Source organism: Centroberyx affinis, unplaced genomic scaffold (genome assembly GCF_046629955.1).
Source record: "Centroberyx affinis isolate AG114_WGS23_722 - 3 ecotype Tasmania unplaced genomic scaffold, CSIRO-AGI_Caff_v1 ptg001793l_1, whole genome shotgun sequence".
NCBI lineage: Eukaryota > Metazoa > Chordata > Actinopteri > Beryciformes > Berycidae > Centroberyx > Centroberyx affinis.
Genome location: NW_027280183.1, coordinates 297912 through 324902, shown reverse-complemented (window position 1 = coordinate 324902; position 26991 = coordinate 297912). Strand labels below are relative to the sequence as shown.

General features: G+C 41.0%; 1 protein-coding gene across 1 annotated transcript; it reads left to right on the top strand.

Moving 5' to 3' along the window:
* The first annotated feature begins 1937 nt into the window (after positions 1–1937).
* LOC139652411 (guanine nucleotide-binding protein G(q) subunit alpha) lies at positions 1938–20479 on the top strand. Its single transcript, XM_071529488.1, has 7 exons — positions 1938–2904; positions 12011–12195; positions 15658–15812; positions 16434–16562; positions 18137–18266; positions 19308–19461; positions 20048–20479. Exons 1-7 carry the CDS (start codon positions 2769–2771, stop codon positions 20236–20238), a joined length of 1080 nt encoding a protein of 359 aa, XP_071385589.1. The 5' UTR covers positions 1938–2768; the 3' UTR covers positions 20239–20479.
* The last annotated feature ends 6512 nt before the right edge of the window (positions 20480–26991 follow it).

Here is a 26991-nt window from a genome sequence, read left to right as displayed (position 1 = left end):
ACAAGTAGCAAAGCAGAGCAGTGCAGAGAAATGATTTGTAACTGAAGTCAGCATTATAGATGTAAACGCAGCATGTGACCTACCGAGAAACAAAGCTGGCAGGTTTTTCAGGCAGGTCTTAAACACAAAGCCTTTTAACTGACACTGGCCTGAAGCAGGTTTGCACCTCTCCTACAGCTGGGGCTCTCAACCTTAATCTGCCTGAGACCCATATGAGAAATTTTGTGTGTTGTCCTGGGACCCAAGCTCATTACTGCTCTCATTATGTAGGGACCAGACAGAAGTCGACTCCAGGCCTGGGAGCCATTTTGAGCCCCAAAACCACAACAGCTCATTTTGTTGACTTATTGTTGACACTAACTCATGTCTGTCCACTGTGATTAATGAGAGGGCAATAATTAAAAAAAGTTTTGTTGTGAAATAGGCAGGAGTGCAAGGCTAGCTTCAGTGATAACACTACCATAAACTAATGCCATAGATACAACTGATAGCTAGTGGGATGGTCATAGGGAAACAACTTTGGGCACATGATATGGGCTCTGATGTCTGTCCATCCATCCATCACTTTATGGTTGTTACAGTTGTCTTTCTGTGTGTCAGGGTTGATCTTACCATTAGGCAAAGGTAGACTAGGCCCCAGCAGAGGGCTCTGCAGAAGACAAGAATAGAGCTATATACATATTTTTCATTCATTTAAAAGAAACTGACCTACTGAAAAAAATCTGTTTTTTGTTACAGTAAAAAATATTTCAATGGCCACTCCCACAGTGGTAGTGGGCTATTCCACTTCAAGCGCTATATTGCCTCTTGACATCAAGCTTATTTTTCTTGACACTGTGCCAGTTGCTGCAAGAGACTTTAAAAACTAGAAAATGTGCTCAGTAGAGCACATGTCCGCCATGTCTGACAACACAATGCAAGGAAGTTATGCACCTTTTTGGTGATATACCACGCCCACCGCCTTCCCTTTTGGCCAATCAACATGAAAAGTTAATCAGTTCTTCCTTGGCCCATAACCAACCTTCATGCCAAGTTTGTGCAAATCTGTGCCCAACGTTTCGAAATATCCTGCTAACAGAAGGACGGATGGACAAACACACAGACGCGGGTGAAAACATTACCTCCTTGGTGGAGCTAATGAAGCAAAGCTGCTGCACTAGGGCAGAAAAACAAGAGAGGAAAAGAGAGGTTTTGTTGACAACTTTTTTGATCAAAGAATCAACTGTTGCTAGTGTTGCTACTAGCAATATCACTACTGCCTCTAAGCTCAGCCCCAACTTGAAGGTGATGTATTGAAAGGATGGATTGAAAAGGGTGAATGTTGAACTCAGGGGGCCCCATGTTTGCATTTGCCCAGGGCCCCCAAATCACCAAGTCCGCCCCTGCTGTGTGTAGGCCTATTATTAGAATTATGTGACAGAAAACTGTTGGCAAACAGTAAACAAATACAAGAACATTATAGCAACTGGCAACAATGCTATGAATTGCCTGTATAGACAATGATGTAATGGTAAATAAAAAGGTGCATTACCTGTGACCTCCAGTTATAATTATACACCAAGACAAGATGAACAAAAATGTATATTTTCAGAACATAAATAATTTATGTGTTTCCCCTTAAAATAATATCTTCATATAACTTATCAGTGAGACACTACTTTCTAGGATGCATTTTATGTCAGCCTAAAAAAATGGACAAAGGGAATTTAGGTGGGCTTACCCTGCAGTACATGCCTGTCCATTGATATATGGGGTTCAACCTGGTCTTATATACATATATACATATTTTCTGTTCCACAGGTTGGGGTATAAATACTTATGTGTGGCGTGTGTTTGACGTGACACTCCCCCCTAGTCGATGGGAGGCCGACGTCACCCTGCCAGCGGAGGAGTGGATGGCCTCTGTAATAAAAATACATGAAGGGAATTGAGGAAAAGGAGAAGACTGGCTGGGGGGGAAAGCAACAACACAGCGTTTATTTTCTTTTATCTCGTCCAGCAACTGAGTCACGGACGCTGACGCTTTTTAAGCCTTAATGGGTGATATTTTCTTTGCAGTATCGCACGGCCCGGGCGAAATGCTATGTTATGTGTGGCTTTCTTGGTTTTCTAAGCAGACAGAGAGAGATAACTGTACTGTATCCCAGCCTAGCGGATTGGAGTGAAAGTCCGCCATATTCTGCCTTACCACGCCCGGGAGTCGAGCTATTGGAAATAAACCGGACAGCTTTATTCATGTATTTCCCCCGCCGCCCTCATCTACGGACGATAACTTGAACACCGGAGATATTGTCGAGACAAAAATAACAACATTGAAGACTTTGAAGAGAGGGTGGCCGGGCACGGATGGCAATGCTTAACGAGATCACACAGAGCAGCACGGAGGATATGTCTTAAAAGGATCTGTTGATCATATTGAGAAGGAAAAGAAGATTACACCAATTAAGATTGCACAGATATTCAACTCAAACCGCTTTGGACACTATTTTGAAACTGTCGGGAGGGCCAGAAAGCGAACCGAAACGGGGGGAGGGGGGGTAAATAATTTCTGAAATATCCAATTTTCCTTTCCCCCACAATCTGTGCGCTGTTCGGGCTTATTATAAGGGCGTCCACGCGCTATTTCACCACAAGCAGGCCTGTATGAGGACGTTATTTGGCATTCACAGGCCTCTGTTTTTTTCCAACCCATCTGAAATCTGGATGAATCAGTAGAAGCAAAAGACGGAAAAGTGCGCGTTTAAAAAAATAAAATAAAGAGAGAGAGAATGACCCTGGAATCCATAATGGCGTGTTGCCTCAGCGAAGAGGCGAAAGAAGCCAGGCGGATCAACGACGAGATCGAAAGGCAGCTCCGCCGGGATAAGAGGGACGCACGCCGGGAACTGAAACTGTTGCTTCTCGGTAAGCTGACTGGGTAGAAAGGCTGGGGGGAGAGGAGTGTGTGTGTGTGTGTGAAGAGTGATGCAAAGCCCAAATTCCTCTCCCCGAAAATACCTCTGTGGGGAGGAAGAGGGAGGGGAGGGGAGGGGTGGGGGGTGTCTTTTAATGGGCTGCCCACCTGAGTGAAGTTGGGGAGGGGGGGTGGGGGATGTTGAAATACCTTGGTGTTATGAGTCGTGTGCACAGATTGGTAGGCCAGCAGGCATACCAGAGGGAGGAAATGTAGCCGTGCCAGGCCTATCAGTCCCAATACAAACCACCTGATTTGAATAACTGCAGTCGGTCAGTGTCTAGGAAACAATAGCCTACAAACATTATGGGCCTAACCCTAACCTCCCCATGCCTAACAGCAACGTGTACAGACTTGGAGGGCCCATTTAGGTGCTGTGTGTTTGTGTGTCAGACACTGACTAGGCCAAAGTCTAGCGTTTTATTGGGAGTAATCAAGAGAATATTGCAGTTTAACACCCAACCTTGGCAATGGTCATATTATAGGCCTATGGGGCAAAGTAGGGGGGTTATAGTTTATAGGGAGTGGGAGCATGGTGTCCTGTAATACACAAGCTTGTGTGTGATGGTATGCTTATTCATCCATCAATTCATTCATTCATTCATTTGATGTTTCTCAAACTAATTGAAACCTCATGCAGCAGATTCAATAAGCCGTGCAGAGGTACAATAAAAGTTCACCAAGATGATCCCTCCATTTCCACTAGTATCACTTTTTCAATCAGTAATGTCTTAAGACCCAATCAATAAACAAAGGTGCTGTAGTACTGTTTTCATGCCTTGGTAGTAATACTATCATACCTGTGCATTTTCAGGGGGTGGGGGATGTGAAAACAGGGCGGCAATCCACTCTAACACATACCCATTGTTAGTCATACTGGAGAAATTTGAGGAAAACAACAAGTCATCTACTCACCATCCCCTTTATTAGATTTTGAACGAATAGCCCATTTGATGTGATGACCGTGGTTGCGGAGAGTAGTGCCGGAAACCTCTTATCCTAATTCTGTGTCCTCCCGACTTGATTCTCTTTCAAAATGCATGGGAGGGGAGGGTCTGAGAGCAGGCTTGGGACCTTTTACATCCCGTCACCCAAAGTATCCTGTGAAAGAGGCATGCAGGCGAACTGTGACCGAGGCTTTTGTCACCTGAAGGATGTTTTAAGAGGGGGTGAAGGAGGGAGGTTTCCCCCTTTCCCTCTTGTTAGTACAAATGATGAAATGAATCCCCCTTAACAAGATTTTCGAGAGCTGACCGCCACCTCCCTTGTTAAACTAATCATGCAATGTTGCTCCCTAATCTCTTAATACCCAGCTACTTATGCAAACATGTAAACTCAGTCAGAGACTCAAACCAAAAAGTCTGTGTTTGATGGTGTGTGTGTGTCTTGTTTGTGCAGCTCAAACCCTGCACTCTAGTGCACAAAATGGGCCAAGTGAGGACATATTTATTCAATTAATGTGCACTCGTCTCATGTGATACAATGAAATTGAAGGCCCAAACCAAAGAGGCCGTGATTATGATTCATATTCAACAGTCATTCTATGTGTGTAATAGCTGCTAATCGGTAGGCCTTTTCAGTATACAGGATTTCAAAGTGGTTTAGTAACACACTTATGTTTCTAAATGACAGGATGTGTACAATTACTGTCTTTGAATATGCAGTCCCAGGGAAGATTCGACACAGCGAGTTGTAGGGTACGAAGCTACCTGTAATGTAACAGTATGAGTGAAGTTAAAATGTATCCATAGCAGGCAATTTTGTGTGATCAAAATGTCCCATTTTGCACAAAGCCCTACTGAATGTATGTAGCAGGATTAGCATGGAATAGATACCACTCCATTCAGCATGCATGAGTATAGTTTTCGACCAGAGCATGTATTCTACATCCACTTGGCCCATTTCTGCAGTGGCTGCCTCCTTCTGTGTGATGTTGTCCTGAGGTATCATGGGAATGATTTGTGTAGTGGCATGACAAGGCTGAGTTTGACCAGAGCATAGATAGGAGGAGATGTGATAGGACATGGTCTAGGCTAAACCAGGATAACACACCTAATTGACCCTGATGGACAGGAGACAGACCCTCATACACACACCAACATCCACATGCCTGAGCTCGCAAAACAGTTATTGCCAAGTCAACCATTTTTTCAGCGATGCAAGTGCACATCGATTATACGAACTCATACACACTCTGAATTAACAGTGAGAGGGTGTGTGTGTGCCAATTTGTGTATGTACATTTCGTATAGACTCTTATCACTCCCACTAATAGCGGTCGAGTTAACTGGAGGAAGTTGTGCATGCACTATATGGCTCCATTAACCTATATGCTATCAGCGTATTGAGGGTTCTCAAACTCGCTAATTGCTTTCTGTCCCTGAGGACTTCATACCGTCAGGCACACACACAACACAAAAAAACTTAGAAGTTTTTTTTTTCAATTCTTCAAACTGTCCATATTTAATGCTTGCTTTGTCACAAAATTTCCAGTCTTTTAAACTATTTTTTATAATCTTTCAAACTCACTAATTGCTTTGTGTCCCTGGGGACTGCACACACAACACACCAAAACTGCTTTTAATCCATTCTCCTTGTGCTTCTTATATTCATTAGGCTAAGTAAATGAATAAGAGAGCGGTATGAAAGTTAACCCTTATTTAGCTCATTGAGAATACATAACTAGCAACAGTTTGGATGAGTAGTTGCAGTGGAAGGATGGGTGAGACAGCGCTTTACCTAGGAGCTGTCCAGTGCAAACATAGTTTCTTACTCCCAGCTACTGAGCAGCCTCAGTGGAGGAGCATAGCTTTGGGAGCACTGGACTCTAGTTGTTGAGGTAAGGAAGGAGGAAGAGCACATCGCATTCACTTCCCAAACTTTTCCTAGTTGTTCGGGGGATTCAAACCATTAAATTCCAATTGAAAACCTGTACGTTCAACCAGTATGCAGCTGTTATCCCAGTGAAAAAATGCAGATGTTATGGGGGCTTTAAGCATAAAAATAAATGTGAGATGGACATTTGATCATTAAGACCTTTGCTCGAAGGGAAGTATATGTTAAATATTGGTAAGATGGTGAATAATTTACCCTTTTCAAATGTTTTATTAGTTTTGGGGAAATATAAAGTGAGGTGGGAAAGTAGGTGCGAGGTGTGAGACTCCAAACCCATTCAGTCATGGGATGCTCCAGATGAATGGGGAAGAGGGGTAAGCAGCAATATATGTATATACTGGGACTGATTACAAAGTGATTGGAAAATAAGAACTAGACAGAAATAGGATTCATAAAAGCACCGGTTGGTGTTAATTATGATAAGTAGGTTAGTTAATTAAATCAGTCTCTTCTCGTGAAACTATGTTAAAACTGAAAAGCACATTGGTTTTTTAGAAACTGGGTCGGGACCCGAAGCTGGGTTGCAGGAAGATTAGAAGGAGTTCCAAGTCACTCTGGAGGAACAACAGTTTTTGACTGGAAATGAAGAATTAAGGTTTTCTATGAAACTAATGGCTATAATGTGATTTAGCGTTCCAAGACACTGCAGTGTAATTGATGCTTGTATGTAAGAATCTTCTTAAAGGACTACACTGACTTTTTGGGAGTTTGGCCCATTGTTTACCTTACCCAATATCTGACAAGAGGACGGGCACCAAAATCATCTCTGTGTCTCCAGTAGATAGTAGATAGATAGGTAATTATAGGTGACTAACATTATCCAAAGTATGAAGATAAACCTTTTAGTAAGCCAAAATTGGTGTTGGTTTTTATTCTATGGCCTGTAGATTCATAACTTCTGAAAACAAAATCTCAGTCTCCATCATTAGTGAAGTCCATAATGAATCAACAGCGCAAAATCTAGCTATCTGGCAACATCGCCCACTTCCTGTGTAAACAAAACAATTTACGCTCAAAGTCTCGTGGGAAGGGAGATGTTCTGCCACTGAAAATAGTTCCAAAGAGTACCTTCTGTTTTTGTCTGTTTTACCAATCCCCAAGCGGGACAGGTTTACATGCGTGTCAACCACCCAGGATTAGAGCTGCTACAAGATCTCATTTATAATATTATAGTGATTTATAATATTGACTACTAACACACACACACACAAGGACCACACAATCACAGTATAGGGTCTCTGAAGCTGACTATGTGTTTTAGTAGCTTGTTAGGTTGAATACACCCAAAAGTTTATTCAAAGTTAAGCTTATGGGACAGCAGGTTGTTGTAGTGCTGAGCGAGGTCGTCCCCCAACCTGGAGGGACCGGGTTTTATCCCCATGAGGCCAAACCTGTCGAAATACCCTTGAGCAAGATTCATTACCCCGTAATACCTGCTCCCGTGGTGCCATGCTAGCTGGCCAACGCTCCACTAAATACAGTATATCAAATAAAAAAAGTGAGAGGAAGAGATATCTAGTAATTTATATGTATAGTTGTACCTCTGATTTTCTCCGTCTGACCCTGATATTTGTTTAGCATTGAGGTCTCAAACGTCTCTTGGCACTTAATTGTCAGGCTTGTCTCTTTCATCTGCTAAATTAACAATTAGAAAAGTGGCACAGACCGGCTCCAATCCTCAAGTGACATCGGACCTAGTTTATGATGCCTGTCCCCCTTCACACACATACACCCACACATACACATACATACATGTAACACATATACACAATCAGAGGTGAGATGAAGGATTACGAAGGTGAATCAGACTCAAAACATCAAAGAACATGTTGAATAGATATGAACTTGTATTATGGAATTTGTACTGCAGTTACAGAAAACAACAATAGAAAGGGCTGAATTAGAGAGCAAAATTTCCCAATCCTCATATGACAGCTAGTGACTTCTACAGCCAGGATGCTACAGAGCCATTATTACAAGATGTGGGAATTATCAAGGACCTAATCACAATATGATTAAATTTTGATACAATGGGTTACAATACAGTACAGTGTGATTACCAATGTTTTACACAGTATGTATGACTGGCATTTGCAGGGAATTGATATATAACTATACAGTGTATCTTTTTCATAATGTGATACATTATTGTGCATTATTGATTGACAAACTGAGCCAAAAACAATTTTAAAATTTCCATCCTTATTAGGCAAATTAAAAGTAAATGCAGAGTTCTTGTGTGCTGCATTGCACTGAAATAACTTGGAACTAACAACATGGAAACATACGCACTGAATAGGCACAACTCTCAGTTCCTTCAGATTTAACCACAGACTGTTGGATAACACCTGACTGGTGTCTAGTAAGGTACATGTGTGTACCACAGTATTTTAACGTTACTTTTATATTGAGTTCATGTCAGTTCTTTGTGTTGTGCCTTGAGATGCTGGTGCTGGCTGTGACACCTACAGGAGCGGGGTTCTTTATAAAAGTGAAAAACAAAACCTGCTCCTCTGTAAAACAAAGGACGTTACAAGTATCAATATCAGAATTTGCAGAATCGATTCTGAATCACAAAATAAAACCTCAATGTATTGCTGTATTGATTTTGTTTTTTCACTCAGCCCTGATTAGAGCTAGCTGTATGAAAGATCATTCAACACTTTCAATTGCTCAACGCTGGTTCAAGTTCAGATTTATTCTATGTTCTGTCTCAGATCTTCAGAATGTGATTTCCCCTCATTAAGGGGATGGCACACACTGACAGACACACACCCTTCACCCCCTTACACATCTGGTGACTCAGCAGGCTCTGATGGCCCCCATACACACACGCGTGCACACACACACACACACACACATACTCATGCACACACATACACAAACACACACACAAACATGGTTATATGTGCATATATCACACACCTAGTATGCTCTCTTTCTCTGTCTCTCTCCGTCTCTCTCTGTCTGTCTCTCTCTCTCTCTCTCTCTGTCTCTCTCTCTCCCTCTCTCTCTCTCTCGCTCTCACTTTCTCTCTCACACAGTGATGTCACTGCTGAACTCTCTGTGCCATCTGTTTGACCAGAGACCATCAGGACCCAGATGTGGTTCATGGGTCCCTAAATTGCTTTGGAGAAACTGTTGTCTTCAATGTCTTAAGGCCCTTGAATGACTGTTTCTTATTTTGCATGTGGCTGCTGGCTGGCTATGGCATGTAGCTGTAACCTTTCCGCACCCCTGCAATGTGAGACAGCGTGAATAAAATACTGTAGACTTGTAGGATAGTAGCTTATAAATGAGGGTTAATTCTATGAGGACATTTTTCCTGAAAAAGTGGATCCCCAGAGGAAACGCTTCCTCCACACTCTCATCTTTTAAAGTAGACTCAGCTGTCCCAAAATTCGGTGCAATCTGATTCTGTATTGTGTATGTGGATTGCAGTGTGTCAGCACCAATTAACCAGGTCAAATTCCTTGTGCACCCATTGCACTTGGGAAATTAAAGCTGATTCTGATCAGAAAGGTCTCTAAGGCTGAATTTTGTGTAAACTCTTTGTGGCACAGTCATCTTCTGACTGCCTATACAGGGGGAAATTATTTTCTCTCCATTTCCACAGCCATGAGAGCAGAACTGTGCCACACAGTAGAAACCAGATCCTTTGTGACTGTGTAAATCCAAAACCCATTGGCATAGTTAATTACGATAAGTTTTTGAGATTGCTAATTGTTAAACTTTTCCTGTATGACACTAGCCAAAGTGTATTTTTATTTGACATTCATTTGACAAGGTTAGTTAAATTCTAGTTAATAGCCCTGGCAAGAAGTAAATATTTGAATAACTCTAACAACCTTCTGCATTAAAATTATAATTTCACTGAATTGAAAATCAAGGAAGCTATTAATGTATTATGTCAAATAAATTAGTAACTTTAGTAAGTTAGTTTATCCAAACTTCCATTTAGTTCCAAACTATCCCATCCACCAAACAGTTATAATGAAAAAAAACAGTGATAGAAGAATATATTTTCATATTTTTTCATGCAGCTAAAAGAATTTAAATTGTAAATAAGATTTCATTCCAGGGTGCACAAGAGCACATCAAGGGTTGTTTTTTGTTTTTTTAGGGAGGTGTTAATAATTAGGGAGTGCTAATATTTCCCTCAGCTACCTTCCCTGCTCAGCACAGGCATTTGAATCGGCAAGCTCACAATTACAAGTATAAGCTCTTTCACATTAAGCTTATAGTTCATATATACAGTATATTGTGAAGTAGCCAACTGCTGTTGACTGCTAAACATACCTAAGTATGCTAAGTTGTGCTTTGGGCCCAAAGTAGAGTGTCGCATTTGGAATGCAGCACACACAGGCAGGTTCCTTGACTACAGACATGCAAACACACACACACACACACACCACACACACACACACACACACACACACACACACACACCTTCCTGCCAAAGTCCTTTTGGAGTTAGAGGTGAGGTAAAGTTAGACTGTTGAATTGGTCTGCCAATGTTCTCAATGAACCAAAAAGAAACTCCAGCCTCCAGCTCTTCACACCCAAATAGTTCCTGTCACCACAGAGAAGAGAGATGTTGTTGTTGGTCCGCCACCAGACCAAGCAAACTAAGGAGCTGAGAGGAAAGCAGATACCACATAATATCGTTGTGAGAGAGAGAGGGTGTGTGTGTGTGTGTGCGTGCATTTGTGAACGTGTTTGTGCATGCATATGTGTGTGTGTGTGCATGTGTGCCTTTGTTTATGTGGGCTCATGCATGTGTCTTCCAAGACAGGATGTTTTGCGTTAAAAGCCATGATTCAGCTTTTTTTTCCTCAGGAAAAGTCTCCTCGTCCTCATACACACATGTAATTCACTTGCATTTTGATTCCTTAAAACTGTCAAATCCACGTGTTCAGAGGTTGCACCGTTTCACTTTTAACCACCTTGGAGCCGGTTTGGGAAAGCCTGACAACCATAAGGGTTTTGGCTGTGCACAAGGAAGGATTTTCCACTAAGTCTCTTCATTCATCTACCTTGCCAGTATATTAATGGGACCTGATGAGACGTTGCCAGTTTTTCCAACCTACAGGCTATAGGTGCTGCTTGCCCTTGTCATGGGTATTGAGTGTGTGGTTGCTGTAATTGTCGGGGCCTTTGAAAATGAGCCAGCTTGAGTCCCCCTTACGTGGAAATGGTTGAAAAACAGTACAAAACAATGTGGGGATTGATTCATTACGTTCAACCCAAGGAAATTGTCACTTCGATGACAAAACATCCTTTTTGTTTTGGCTTTGTAATTTGAAGTAGCCACCGCCATGCCCACTGCACACACTCTGATCCCTGACTCACTGTGAGGTGGCGTCCAGTCTGATTGGTTAGAAAAAGCTCAACAGAGAGGAGAATAGAGGGTGAGTCAGTGAGTCAAAGATAATGGGCTTATCACTGGGTGACAAATAGTGAGACCAGAAACTTTTTTTGGGCAAGTGACTGGCCAATCAGCTGGCCCATTTCAGTGTCTTACTGGACCAACCTTACTGTGGAACCTGGGTTCTGGTTGGACTCCCCAACGCAAGAATACCACTATGTTTTAAAGGTGCATTAAATAAGATTTTTACTGTCCAATAGCACAAAATCACCATAATACTGTATATTAGCGGTGGTTTGATTGAGTTGTTGGATCAATACTAATGACTCACTGATTACTGTGTCAGGCACTGAGATTTCTGGCTTTCAAAAACTCACTTTGCGGTCCGGCCCGTACTCTCTATTCTGCATTTTCAACTGCTTAAAGATGGAAGACGGTGCTGGGAGGCAACGACTGGTGTCACAACACATTTTGCTCTCAAGCCTAAAAAGCAAATGACGAAGCAGTACAATATTATTTCAGATGTTTCTGTTGGATCTCTGCTTTAATTAGCTGATTTGCTAAATACTCGCTCTACTGTGAAAATGTGGCTTTTAAATTTCTGTCCATTGTTGCAATTCTTTGGTCAGCTATAGAGTTTGATAAAAGTCATACTTATACCTCTTTTTAAGGAGCTTGGATGCCAGGACAAGAGATTAAATTTGTCATTTAGTTCCTGCGTTAAAAAAGTCAATGAAGCCTCACAAACCCTCTAAATAAATAAACCGTGTCCGTTCATTTGTCTGTTTTCCCAGGTACTGGGGAGAGTGGGAAGAGCACTTTCATCAAACAGATGAGGATCATCCACGGCACGGGATACTCGGAGGAGGACAAGAGGGGTTTCACCAAACTGGTCTACCAGAACATCTTCACAGCCATGCAGTCCATGATCCGAGCCATGGAGACGCTCAAGATCCCCTACAAATATGAGCACAACAAGGTAGATGGGATCCTTTCACTCAAGCCATTTTGAATCCCCAATTGAATTAAACAAAGTATTTACCAAGACTGACATAAAATAGCTGCCGAAAAATGCACTGTGACATCAAGTGAAAGCCGGGGGTGAAGATTGGGGTAGGGTGGGTGACAAATGGTTTGGGAAACAGTGGGAAACATGCCTAGAAAGTGGCCACAGCATGCGTGTGTATTTTTAGATTACGGTCTATCTTATTTGGAGCAGACATCCATCATCATTTCCTGTCCTTTTTGACGCTTCCTGTGTCCTTAAACCACTCCGACCCTCCATCACACCCTGTGTATATTTGGCTTTGGGTGTGTGCCTCCGCGCACAAATGCACACACAAATGCACGTATGCACACACACACAGAAGAAGCCCATCTTATGCAACGGCAGGTCACACATCAGCTGAGACCACTCACCCAAATTTGACCTCGCTTTCAGTAACTATTACTTCCTCAGCTCTGTTTTTCACTGAATGAGAAAGTTGCCCTTGCACTCACAGCTTTGGGAGCTGTTACAGTGACCTCTTACTCGCGGTTTGTTCCCTGTGAGAGTGACAAATGAAAGGAAGCGGAGCGTAGGAGTTGTCACCTCGGCAGGGCTTTTCATAAATCAGACCATTTGAGGTGACAGCTGACCATGCGGCTCTGGCTCTTCTCTGCGCGGCCACAGCCAGTCGGTACGCTCCCACTGAGCTATAGACGTCATTTCAACATCGCGGCTATAGCCCAGTTTTAGACCAAGCAGTAAATACATTATTACATATTTAAACAGTGCATAAACAGCTTTAAATATCAAAAAATATGCACCAGAGAAGTCCATATACAAGATAATGCTTTATTTCTGTCTTTTAGCCCAGAAGACGTAGTCTATGATGTAGACGTCTACTAAACTTTTAAACCCTATGTAGCCTTATTTTAGCCTAGACATCTATAACTGTTTCAATGTGTTTTAAACAACAATCAACATAAAATTGCTCAGTGGGCTGATTGCAGTGTGAAGTTTTATGGAGATTTGGGTGGGAGGGGATGATACATTATTCACCACCATTTTTGTTTTTATACTTGGGATGTTAGGATTAGGGCACGACAGATATAAATAAATAAAGATAAAAATTAGATTTAAAAAATAGTAATGCTATGCAAAGTGAATGTATATGTAATTGTGTTTTAGAATATTTAGATTTTATCATCAAGTAACATTTTTTCACAATTAGAGAGCTTAGTTTGAGTGGCACATGTCTCCAAAGACCCATCTAATCAGGAAGTGCTAAGAAATTAACTAAAAAAATATCAATATCAATATTCAGTTAAAGTAAAATTTATTTTGGCAGCATTGTTTTCTTCTTCTCAAAAGTCATTCACCCCCATTCATTTCACTATACAATAATGGCAGTGTTGACGTTCATGACTTGCCATTTTTCATTATGATAGTGTATTCCATCTATTGCTTTGATTATTTCAGTATTCAAAGTCGTGTTTTTCTTCCGTCTCCAAGTCAGAGACTGCAACAGAGAGCTGCTTTTGATTCCTGACAGCCCATGTTGTCAGTTAACTAATATGGCAGGATTGTGACTAAAGTGTATTGTTGCTCTTTACTTTGAGATGTTTCATTGTTTTTTAGGGGAGTGTCAGTGTAGCTCCAGATTCTCCTTAGAGAGATGCTTGGGTGCAGTGCTCTATAAAAAAAATAGCGTTGTTCCTGTTTAAAAAACAAACAAAGTCATCCATTACTCTTCTTACTGCACATTCATTCTTTTTGTTTTGGGGTTTGTGTGTGTGTGTGTGATGGGAGTTTTTTTGACTGAGATAGACTACTGGGTATCCCTAGAGTAACGTACTACAATGCTGTGGAAATAGCAAATGCTTGTCATGTTTTGTAACCAACTTCCCCATGCTTTGATATACATGGAGCTACAATGCAAAGTAGCTAGGAGAAAGGAATCCAGGAAATGAAAGGAAATTTTAAAGAAAATGAAAATGTTCAGTCATGCTTACACTCTCTCCCCTCATTTACTGTAAATGTGAAGATTGTAGGCTTGGCTCATCAAGTCCAAACATGAAAGTGGATCTTGAAGAACATAAGGTTCAAATGTTGATTTCAAGATGTCCCCAGTTACAGATTACTGGTTACCTGCATAAAAATGGTAGTCAGAGACCTATTCTGCCTAATTTACAACCGTTATCATTATTGGCTGAAACACAGGTGAATGACAGAGTAAGAAGAAAGAGGGGTTTACGCCTACAGTATACCTGTGCTGTCACTTATTTTCTGCTTGTTTGTTTTCCATTCTCATGATGTAATGATGAGTGTCAGAAAAAAAAAGTTGTCAGGTTTTGCAAGAATAAATAAACCACGGTGCTGACATGGGACCAGGGGCCACATTAGAGAATAAATCCTTACTTACCCATCGTAACAGATCTCAGAAGTCGAAAATGAGACATCATTGGTTTTTACTCTAATGTCTGTAGTGAGGGGTCAACAAAAATTTAACTTTTTATATGCCTCAGTAAAGTCGATGCAGTAGCTCTGTAGACATGTCTGAATCTTTGGTTGATATTTGTTACATAAAGTTTCAATTCTATCATGCTTTATGACCATAAATTAAAATTAGTTTGCAATTTTAGTGGAAAATTTAGTGGCTGAAATATAACATAGTATTTTATTTTATGATAATAGCTGCCCGTCAACCTGTCAGTATACCCTACTGGATGTCCTAAAATCAGGCTGCCACATTTAAGAATTTTCCTAATTATGATGAATCTGTAATATCCAAAATCCTAACTGTGGGTAAGAATCTAATTCAATCCTAAATGCAAATATGTTGCAATACCCTTGATTATATTGCTGTAGTGGGAATAGAATGACAAGAACCAAAAAGTCCATGGGTTAAGATTGTGGAGCTAACATGGCTGTCTGAAAACTGCAATGATGAAACTATATCTGTTCAGCACATACACAATGCTAACATTAAGTATAATCCATAGTAACTTTACTGTATACTGCCAGTATGTGAAAAACAAACCGTTTCAACATTCAGGAGCAGGCGCATGTCTGTCTACATCTCTTGTCATGGGACACAGGAGAGTTCTAAATGGGAATCTGGGGCGACGAAAAAAAAGTTTCCCCTTAATAGGCCCACCAGGATTTGGGCTTCAAGTATTAGGTCCATGCTAGAGCCTGAGGGTGTAAAGAAATTGCTAGATGTAGAATCTGCAAGTGATTAAAAAGGCCATTGATAATTAGAACTGCATACTCAATAACCTGTGTGTTGATTGTCTCAGACATGTGCTGTGTTTTTTCCAGATTATTAAAAGTTGTCAAAGTTGTCAGAAAGTGAAGTCTTATATTTATTGGTACTCTTGTTTGGCAGTGCTGACTGAAGATGTGATTCTCACTAAGTCACCGCTGTTCTCCTCCTCTCCTCCTTTCTTCCTCCAGGGCAACGCCAACATTGTGAGGGAGGTGGACGTAGAGAAGATCTCCATGTTTGAGAATCCTTATGTAGATGCAATCAAGAGCTTATGGAACGACCCGGGCATCCAGGAGTGCTATGATAGAAGGAGGGAATACCAACTCTCAGACTCCACCAAATAGTGAGTAGAAGGGGGAAAAAGCACAACGGATGCAAATGAGAAAAAAAAAATCAGGGCTGGAAGCAGTGCATGTTCATATCAGTTAATTTAGAAAGTGAACACAATGCATTCAGAATCAGCCTCTCAAACTGAGGTGAATATGAATTGAAACCTGTCTTGGTAGACATTTCTTTTCTAAATGTAAGCTGTAAGTTAAAATTTAAGGATTTTAAAAAGTCAGCAACTAGAGCTGATAATAATTAATTGAAAAAAAAATCGAAATCGCAGTATGAACTTCTGCAATTTCCAAATCGCAGAGGCTGCAATTCATGAGAGTTGCGTCCAAAATGGATTTATAAACCTTTCATCATACTCAAACTCAGTAAATCCTGCACACTGACATCTACTTTTTTTTTTTTTACGAAATCACTTTTCTTTAAACAATTTTAAAGTTCGAAAAAATGTATAACAAGAAAAAGTTGTGATAATATGACCTGACGCATATCTACAGTATGTCAAAGTGTAACCAACTGATGTCATGTCCAGTGTGAAGTTATTACAAGCACAAGTGAAGCGTTATTTGGCTCCCCTGATGGGAAATATGTAGACACCCTGACTCATTTCCATCCTCTCCCTCTGTAGTTACCTGAACGCGTTGGACCGGATCGCTGAACCAGCCTACCTTCCCACCCAGCAGGACGTGTTGAGGGTTCGAGTCCCAACCACGGGCATCATCGAATACCCCTTCGACCTGCAGAGCGTCATTTTCAGGTGAGCACAGTACATTCAGGGTTAGAAAGTGAAAAAATACCATTCTAGGCACTTGTACTTTAGAACTACTTTGCAGTTGTCATGGTGCCTGTGCAGGTCTGGAAAGTCTTGGAAAGCACGGAAAGTGAAATGATAATTTGAAAAAAGGTCATGAAAAATCTGGGAATTGTAAAAAAATTGTGGAAAAGTCAGAGGATATATTGTTGTTCAGCCCTGATATACATATGATTACACATTTTATGTAGTTATCGACCCACTCTCTTCAGCTATAAAGCATTGTGGCCTGACCAGAATCTTAAGTCAAGAAGTGAGTAGGAATCCTGAGTTGTAATTATTTAATTTTAAAAAGATTGATACTTTCACTCTTCTACTTTGAACTGCAATATCCCAACTTTATACTCTACAGCAAGAACCTGTAGATACTCTAGTTACTTTGAGCCTCACATAAAAAATGATCTCTCCATAATGATGCACTTTCCTACTTCAGCTTGAAGCACTGAAATGAGAACAGCATATTGACCAGGCAGTTTCACTTTTGATGCTTTAGTACATTTTGTAGCAAATTCCTCTTTCTTGACCATACTTTCACTTAAGTAGAATTTTAAATGGAGGCATTTTAATGGGTAACATGAGTCACTTTTAGGGTATTTCCATAGATATCAGAATCACTTTCACTGCATGGCTAAGTGCATTACACGTATGAGGAATTTGCCTTGATGTATGCATGCTTTTCTTATTACACATTACACAGGCATGCTGTATAGTATGAGTATCTTCCACTACTGTTTACAGCTCTCCATAGTGTTACAGCAACTTGCAAACTGTATGAAAATTAGTCATGCTACATTAAAATTACCCTAGACTGCCCTTTTGACCCGCTGAGCATTATATTCACATGGTAATGCAAGGGAAGCAGAATAAGTGGATGGATGTTTCACGTTCTAAATGTATTCCAGGTAGGTAAATTGCTCAAAGAGCTGTTTCCACCTCTAGAACCACAAAGTACCCATTTCACCTGCAGCACTTCACCTGTAGATTTGCAGTTGTTTGTCCTTGACATGATTCATGTAAAATATCTAGCTTGTGAATCATCAGTTGGGTCTCCTTTCCTTTCAAAGCCTTTTCTCTCCAGTGCGTGTCTGTTTATTACATAAATTCTTTGTTCGATGTCTTTGGTTTTTTCCTCTTTCTTGTCCACACCTAGTTCTGCAAATTCTATTCACATTTACCTTAGAAACTGAAAGCAACTGTGTACTTCTGCCAATCTGTCATAGGCGTGGTTTGTTATCAAGGGAGAATGGGAAGTGTAGAGAGGGAAATACAACAGTAGATGGCGCTCAGTTGATGAGTTTTTAATGAATCCCTCACTGTGCCTCCGGGTGAGCTTCTTAAACCGGTGAACGTGAGAGAAGATGCACCCAAAATGCCAGCCGACTGGTTCACAATGGTTCATGACATTTGACTCACCTTTGACCTTTTGTTGTGAAAAAATGTAAACAAGGCTTAATGCTTGTGGACATTTAAACAGAACTACAAGCTAAAAAAAAAGGACTGACTCTCTCTCTCCATGGCAGGATGGTGGATGTGGGGGGTCAGAGGTCAGAGAGGAGGAAGTGGATCCACTGCTTTGAGAACGTCACCTCCATCATGTTCCTGGTGGCACTCAGCGAGTACGACCAGGTTTTGGTGGAATCAGACAACGAGGTGAGTGGCGTGGGTTTAGGATTAATGCTCACACACACACACACACACACACACACAGAACTTTTGATTTAACTTTTTTTGTTAATTTGATGAACTAAAAGTAAGTAAATTCAATGAACTAAAATTAAATGCTTTTGTTTTTGACATTATGCTTAGTTTTACATTTTCCAAAATTATTTTAGTTTTCAGAATGCTTTATTGTTTCTTCTGATGAGTTGGTCAAACCAGAGCGGACAGAGTTCTGCCGTGCTTGTGTTGTCTGTCCCGGTGGCTCTGAAGGTGAAAAGCTTGTCCTGATTTAAAACAATGGAAATAAGACTCTCCCCCTGCCTGGCCCTGCTCCACCTCTCTTTCCCTTGGAAAGCATTTGTAAATGATCAGCCAGCTGTTTTGAATACCGCCTCCAGCCACATCCACTTCTTAAGAGGACATACCATTTGTGTCTGTGTGTTAAACTGTAGGCGTGTGTGTGTGTGTGTGCGTGTGCGTGTGTGTGTGTGTGTGTGTCTCACTGGAGGCCTGCAACCTGCAGGAAAACCATTACAACATCTGTAATTTGGCTGTTTAACAGCACTGTGGAAGAGGGGAGACTGGCCAGCTGCATGTCCTTTGTAGTCTATTGTCATTTGACAGCTTTTATTAGACATTATGTAGTACTGCTAATACACTGCAGTACTTGCAATGTAATGATGTCCAAGGCTTGGTTTCAAAGCGGTTGTTTTGTTCAATTAAACACTGAAATCAAGCACAAGGGAGAAATTAAACCCTTGAAGGTGACATGGCTGCCCTTCTCGCTCATCCTTAGTGCTCTCCCTCTAGTGCTGTAAAAGGTTTATTAAAACCTGTACTTAATGAGTGTGAAAGAGTGTGGTTTAATTAAGTGATTAAATTCTCTCTATCTCTCTCTCTCTCTCTCTTTCTCTCTCTCTTTCTCTCTCTCCCTCCCTCACTTAACCTCTCCCTCCCTCCCTCTCTCTCTCTCTCTCTCTCTCTCTCTCTCTCTCTCTCTCGCACACACACACATGCACGCTCTCCCTGCAGAACCGGATGGAGGAGAGTAAAGCGCTGTTTAGGACGATAATCACTTACCCCTGGTTCCAGAACTCCTCGGTCATCCTGTTCCTCAACAAGAAGGACCTGCTGGAGGAGAAGATCATGTACTCTCACCTGGTCGACTACTTCCCAGAGTATGATGGTGAGTAACAGCAGCACAGTGGGTGCCAACCCAAACCCGAAAGCATCTCTGTCCAAACCAAGGCCAAAGGGAAAGAAGGCATCAGTGTGCATTTTTCATAGCCTCAATATTGGGAGGTTTGCTAGTTTGCACCCCAGGACAAATCTCCCTACAAAGTCTAAATTGGTACCTGATGTTCATCTGACTATATTATGTTCGAAAATGTACCTAATTCCCTTCAGTTTAATACTGTTAGTAGCCTGACAAATAATATTATTTTTCATTAGATTAGTCTGCATTAGTCTGCACAGCCTGCAGAAATAAGAATTGAGTCCTGAGAGAAGGTATTTTAGAATAGAAATTGAAAACCATTGATCTATGATAATAGATAGATGAGTGTCCTGATCATTAGCTATTGTCTTCTTGTGATGGGCCGCCACCGCTGAATGAATAGGGAACTTACTGTTTTATATGGTGCGTCTTTGCCCTGCCAGGTCTTCGCTGTACTCTGTCTTAGAAAGCAGACTTTTATAATAAAAGAACACATGGTACTCTATGTACTCATGTAATGATGGAGTATCATCTGCCCCCCCCCCCCCCACTACAGGTCCCCAGAGGGACGCCCAAGCAGGGCGAGAGTTTATCCTCAAGATGTTCGTGGACCTGAACCCAGACAGCGATAAGATCATCTACTCCCACTTCACCTGTGCCACCGACACAGAGAACATCCGCTTCGTCTTTGCGGCCGTCAAAGACACCATCCTGCAGCTCAACTTAAAGGAGTACAACCTGGTGTAACGGAGGCAGAGCGGAGTGGAGCGGAGCAGAATGGCCCTCAACATACTGACTGACTGTCGCAATCTGTGAAAAGATAAATCATATACACACATGAAAAAAAGATCTGAGAAAAAAAAATCTAATGGTTGCATAATACTAATTTATTTGCCATTTGTTGGCCCCTTGGTCCCCAAGGGGTGAGCAAAATAAATGTTATCTTACTATTTAAGGAGTTGATAAAATATAGGGAGGGGGGCAGGACTGGGACAGGAGTGGGGTGGGAGGGGTTGCTGTTGAGTATTTACAACAGCAAACCTCATTTTTAGGCTTTGCGCATTTTTTTTTTGTTTTGAAAGAAAGAAAGAAAGAAAGAAAGAAAGTAGTTTGTGCACTCGAGGGCTGGGGGGTTTGTCTGTCTGTCTGTCTATCAGTCTGTCTGATGCATCAGAGCCGGAACGAATGCAAGGTGCTCCCTCCCTTCTGCCTTTTTGTAAAAAAAAGAAAAGAAAGGTTTTCATTCCTTTTGACCCTCCTCTTTACCTGTCAGTCCATTCCGAAGCTGTGCTGTGGGCGTTTACTCCTTTGCCCCGCAGGAAATTATATTACAGGCTTCCGCTTTCCTCTGAAGGACTGATTGGCAGGTCTCTTAATATATAGGTATAAACTGTGATTTTTAAATTATTTGATATTGATTTGATATTGATTCACATTTACCATTATTATTATTACTACAGTGCATTGACTTTGGTACCATCTAGTGATAGTGAATTCCTCTGAGCTGCCACAGTTACAGTTTGGGGGAAAAAAAGCCTGAGTCCTGTGTTGAGCGATGGTCACTGGACAGCTCTCCAGCAACTACATAAGAAATGAGTTGAGGAGTGTGAGAGAAATTGGCTTTAAAAAGAAAAGTGCTTTTCTGAGCTTTCCGCTGGAGAGGAAGCCCTGCCTGTTGGAGAGAGAGGAGCGACTAGTGCTTCTGTCATGGCGGTCGCTTTACATAGACGGAGGGGAGTTGAGGACGTAATAATTTATGAGACAATGTTGTTAAATGATTATGTTCATCTGTGCCACATTTACGCTTTTTATTATGGTAATATGTATATTTATTGCCAAATGCCAAAACAACTCAAGCACCAGACTCCACTTTGCGCTGTTTACTACTTTGATGAGAAGTGTTGAGGACGGGAAAGGGGCGGGGCTAATGAATGGAACACATGAGCGGACTGACTGACTGACTTAATGATTGACCAACCGACTTCTGCGGTTCTGAAGTATTCAACACAGACAACGGTATTCCTCCCCCACCCCCCACTGCTTGGACTGACCTAAACTACCGTTAGTTAGCAGGCTGACAAAGAGGGGGCAGCCACCCAGCGAGCTGAACTGCTTCGAACTGTCCAATCACAACAGCGTGCGTGGCTGCGAGCCCCTCCCCCCTGGCCTGCAGACTAGCCAGTCACATTCCAGCTGTGTCTTTTTAATTGTCCAATCGCAGCCCTGGCTGCCTGACTGTTGTAGTTCACTAGCAGTGGAGAATAAATTTGGCTAATTCCTAGGTAAAAAGGGCAGTGTTGATGTTCAATTTGTACCAAAGTAAGCCCTTCTTGTTTCTGATTGGCACCTGTGGTTCGCAACTCCTCATACCCAAGTTATTTTGAGTATATAGATTTTTTTGTAACAATTCCCTAAAACATAAGCCTGTAATTTACATTTTATTGAGGCATAGTGCAATTATGAATGCTATAATCATTGTACATACATCTCTCTATATATATATGGCAGCATCTTTGTTGGCTTTGTAATCATTACTTTTTTGGCAGATTGAATGTGCGGTATTGAAAATATGTATCTATGTAATTGTATTGTATGTCTAATGGCTAATTCATTTTTGGAAGAAAAAAATATGTTATTTACATCTTTGTTTATGTTTCCTTTTTTTAAGAGGAGAATGTAAATTTTGTGTTTTTCCAGTTTTGTTTCTCAGCAAAGAAAGAAACATTGTTCAGTTTCAGAACTGCATAAAGAGGAATATTATTATCCAACAACAGATTGATGGGTATGCCAGTACTTACAGTAGCCGTTTTGTTAAATTGACTTTTATATGAAAAACTGCAGACTAAATCCAATCTACAGGGCTAATTGTATTCGTTTAGTTCTTAACTGGCTTCAGGAACCGAGCACTTGTCATATAGGCGTAATCACATCACTCATTGATCCTTTTTCTTTTTTATTTAAGTACATTACACAGCTTCTCAATGAGTATTAATTAACTTTGAGAAACAATATTCACCAAACACCATCACTCTCACAATCCCCCCTTCTACTGTTTCACTTAACATTTTGTTTTATTTTAAGGTGGGTGGTGGGCATGTAAAGTGTTGCTTTAATTTTTTTCCTAAAATCTACAGTTAACAAGGAGATGTGATTATCTGGGGTGTTTGATTGTTGCCCCAATGTCCTGACATGGGGGCATGCCATCACCCCCCCCCCACCCCCCCTCAAATTAACCACCTCTGATAGAAAACTGTACAGCTTGTTTCATACAGTACTGCCTCAACATTCACAACTCTCAAACTCAGTATTCTAGAATCTGTCAGAATTGAGTGTTCCAGAATCAGTGACAGAGCAGTGCACACACACACACACACACACACATACACACACATACACTCACAAAAAATAATCAACCATCTAACCTAATGAGGATGGTACATTTACAGATGGTTGTTTTGTTTTGTTTTTGTTTTTTTGTTTTTTCACTTCAGTTCCATCTTGATGGCCACCATAACCACTGTACATTAGAATGTACAGTGTTATTTTAGATTTTATTTATGAAATGACAACATAGGGAAAAAAAAATACATACAGTTCACATGTACATATTGCCTTATTGAATAAGTTGTGCCTCTCTGAAGTCCCATGCAAGGCACCTGTGTTTTTATGAGGAGTATAGCTAGTATGGCCAATAATGTCACATAGTAGGGCAGCTGGAGGATGGCTGTGTTTGGGTTTGGGCTGGTGGTCTCCATTTATTATTTTGTGCTATGACAAGTCCTGGTAACACTTCAGCTGAAGCGTTGCTCATGTAGCAATTACATTATTACAAGACATCATAAGCACGAGTGCATTATAATCAGAACACGATTTCTAATATCATATCGGATTCATAATGTCTTAAAATGCATGTCACAATGCATTATAATGCATGGAGTTTCCTGATGTGATTATGAACAATGTGCATATAGACTTCAATATGCTTGGAATGTGCTTAAGAGGTGTGGCAACCTGGCTGCAACTTTACCACCGGCCACCACCGCACGCTGTTGCCAAGCTTGGCTGTGGTTTTGGCATCTACTCTACCGGCCACTTTGGCAGGTTACTAACCATCATTTGGCGGTCCGATTCTTTTCTAAAATTTGGTTTGGCTGGTAAAATAGCTTACATGGATGGTTAACTTTGGCAAGCGGCAGCCGCTGGTCAGAAAAGTTTGTTTCCTGCCCTGCTTTCAATGTACTTGAAGTAAATGGTCATTCAAACCGCTGTCCAGTGCAAACGTCCTGGTCTCTCAGTAACCACTTATCAACAGCAGGGCCTAACAGGGCTACTGACTACTACAACTCATTATACATGTCACTGAAATTTGCCCAAAATGGTGTTAATGTGATTCTTCTTGTTGCCAGAAGGGATGTTTTGAAGTTTCAAGTTATCAGTGTTTATGATCACACAATACAGACATAGTGTCCCTGCTGTGGTGAAGTGGCTGTTGGCGCTGGCCCAGTTATTTAAAGGGAAAATCCTTGTTCAAACATTTCATGTAATCCACTGAACATCGACAGTCCAATCAATATTTACGAGGCTGAATAAGTCTTTCTGTGAAGTGATTAAGGGACAAAACCTGGAGCAAGAAAACTGACAGTGAATTTGAGATGTGTCAGTTTAGTTTTAGATTAGTTTATTTGCACAGGCTCACGGTTTATTTGTACAGGCATTTGTACAAGGCAAAGTGATTAAAAAATGCAATAAAATGTGATGATAAAAATACAAAAAGAGCTACAATTACTAATTGGATTTATAGCGTTCCCAATGAGCTTTCTTTCAATGTAGCGCAAGCAGATATGAGTCATATTCCCTTCAATTCAGTAATGGTCACAAAGTCAGTCTCCAGTTCACTGTCAGTGGAGCAGCACCAGGATTTGTCTCTTGATGACATTATCAAGACACTCTTGACTCTTGTTTTTGTTGTGAGAGATTTGTTCATTTTCACAAATCAAGGCTATGCTACACTCATGGGAAGAGTGTGTGAGTTCTGTTTCAGGGCGGTTTTTCCTTTTGGAGAGAACACACTCCAGCCGGTGCCGACAACCTCTGCTGCCCCTTACATTTTATAGGGTGTGTTCAAGAGCAGTGCAGTGTTAGGGAGATGTTCACCTATAGTTAAATGACTCATTTGAATAGTGGTATTATGATCTCCAACCATAACAGTGTAAATGTTGCCTGTATCCATAAACCCACACTCTGAAATTTGTATTCCCTTCAAACATGTTTCTGAGTGATATTTGTTTCTTCTCAAATGTGTCTCTACTCTGATTAGAGTTTTTCTTCTGTAGCTATTACAGAATACATCTACCATTACTATAATCTGGTTACTTGCTGTTAAATAATAAAAATAATGCTGTTACATTTGCACCATTACTCCCCACCATAGTGCAGGTCAGTGACTATCTGTCATAATATGACCTTAGTCAAATTGTACTTGAACTCCAGTCTTTGGCTCATTTGTACTACACAACCTCTGTCAAACACTGAAAATGTAGTAGGTTGAACATTGATTTAATCACATTTTAGACAGTCTACTTGTAAAGTAAAAGCATAAACTCTAAAAAAAAAAATGTTCATCAGTCTCAGATTATTGTGAACACTTCACTAATTGATCATGCCCCAGCCTTATTGCCAAGCAATAGGAGTGGGGTGAAGTAGCCTTTTAGAAGTTAATTTGGACCCTTTTTTCAATGTCGTTTCCAATCTGAAACAGAATTCACAAATATTCTTCCTATTATCTTTGGTAGTCTAGTCTAGATTTGTTTACATGAAGAAACTCCCACAATCAGGAAAAAACAGAGACAAGACTCTAGTCTGTGAATTTCTCAAGCAACTCCTTGGGGCTGCTCCATTGAGAATGAATAGGAGAAGAACTGTGTGGGCGTTGTGACAATGACCAAGCTGCTTTTCAAGCGATATGGATTTATTTTCTGGTTTAGAACTAGTAGCACTACTGTACAATAAAGCTCATTTACATGCAAGACAAACTTTTGAATGTGTCCATGAAGTCAGCCTCTCTTTGACTGTAAATGGAGCAACTCCAAGTTTTGTCTCACAGATTCAGAGTCCGGATTCACTGGTGTTTAGTTTTGGGAGAGCTGGGGTTGATGTTCACACATATTAATCAATCTCTCCAAGATCACAGGGATGAACACAGATATTGTTGTAGGCTAGATTCTCCCCTTAAAATGGGAATAGAGGAGCTCGGCCTTAACATTGGGCGCCTTCATCCCAGAGCATTCACTCCAGATAAAACGGAATTCTTTGTACTAAACTATTCCCCCCCGATGATAACCTGTTCAATCTTTCTGTTGTTGTAAATGTTCTTGTTGCAAAGCAATCATGATGATACCGAGTAGACTGGACTTCTCAAAAATGTATGTATTGAGAACGTTGTACAAAAAGAGGACAATAGTGTGGATAAAAAGAGAGTAAACTGCACAAAAAGCCCTGAGACCCCTGAGTGTTTGTGGTTATTTCGTCAAGGGCCACTGCTCCCAGTATGACATGCTTTAATGAAAAGCATCTACTGAGTGAACTAGTTGTGTTGGCTGTTTGAAGTAGATGACGGGGTCCGGTTAAGGTCAGGGTACACACACACACACACACACACACACAGCCTATATGGAGACCTCAGAATGTCAGTGAATGATGTTTCATGTTTATCCCTGATGTATACACTACACACATACACACACATGCACACACACACACACACACACACACACAGACACACATGCACTTACCTCTGGGCTGGAAACCAATGATGTATTAAAGGTAACATGTCAAGACAAAATGAAACAACAATATGTCTTGGCTCTCTTGTTTCTATAGTTTAAGTCAAACTTTTCAAGATCACAGGAATAACCTAATGTGGGTTTTGCTTTAGTGTGGATTTTCCCATTAAAGCAATATTTCACATCGGTAGATTATCTTATTTTCTCCAAGTTCAGGAACAGCCAGCCTGTTGCTTTAGCTGCCTGTTATCCAAAACTGTAAACAATTGACTTTGACATCTTTCTACTCCAAACCCTTTGTCATGTCAATAAGTGGTGTTGCTAAAAGAGTAGAGGTGTCGTTTTCTTTTTATCCAGTGCCACAGAAAAAGAAAAACACATAATTTTTTTTGCCAAGATGCTCACAGCTGACAAGCGTGTAAGATAATGGACACTATGGTTCCCAAATACATTTCTGGCATTTTTTTCCCCATGGCGCAGCTGAGGGCATCACGAGGCAAATTCAGGTCAGTCAGTCAGTCGGTCAGGTAACGCTTAACGTGAGATCATGCGCTTCGTCAGGTGGCCTCTAGAGGGCGTTTTTGACTGTGAGATGCAGTGTTTCCCATACAGAGGCACAAAATCAAAAGTTGCTCAGTGTGTAGACATGGATCTAAATCATCTCTCATATGTATATATGTATATGTATATACATTACTGTGCAAAAGTCTTAGGCACC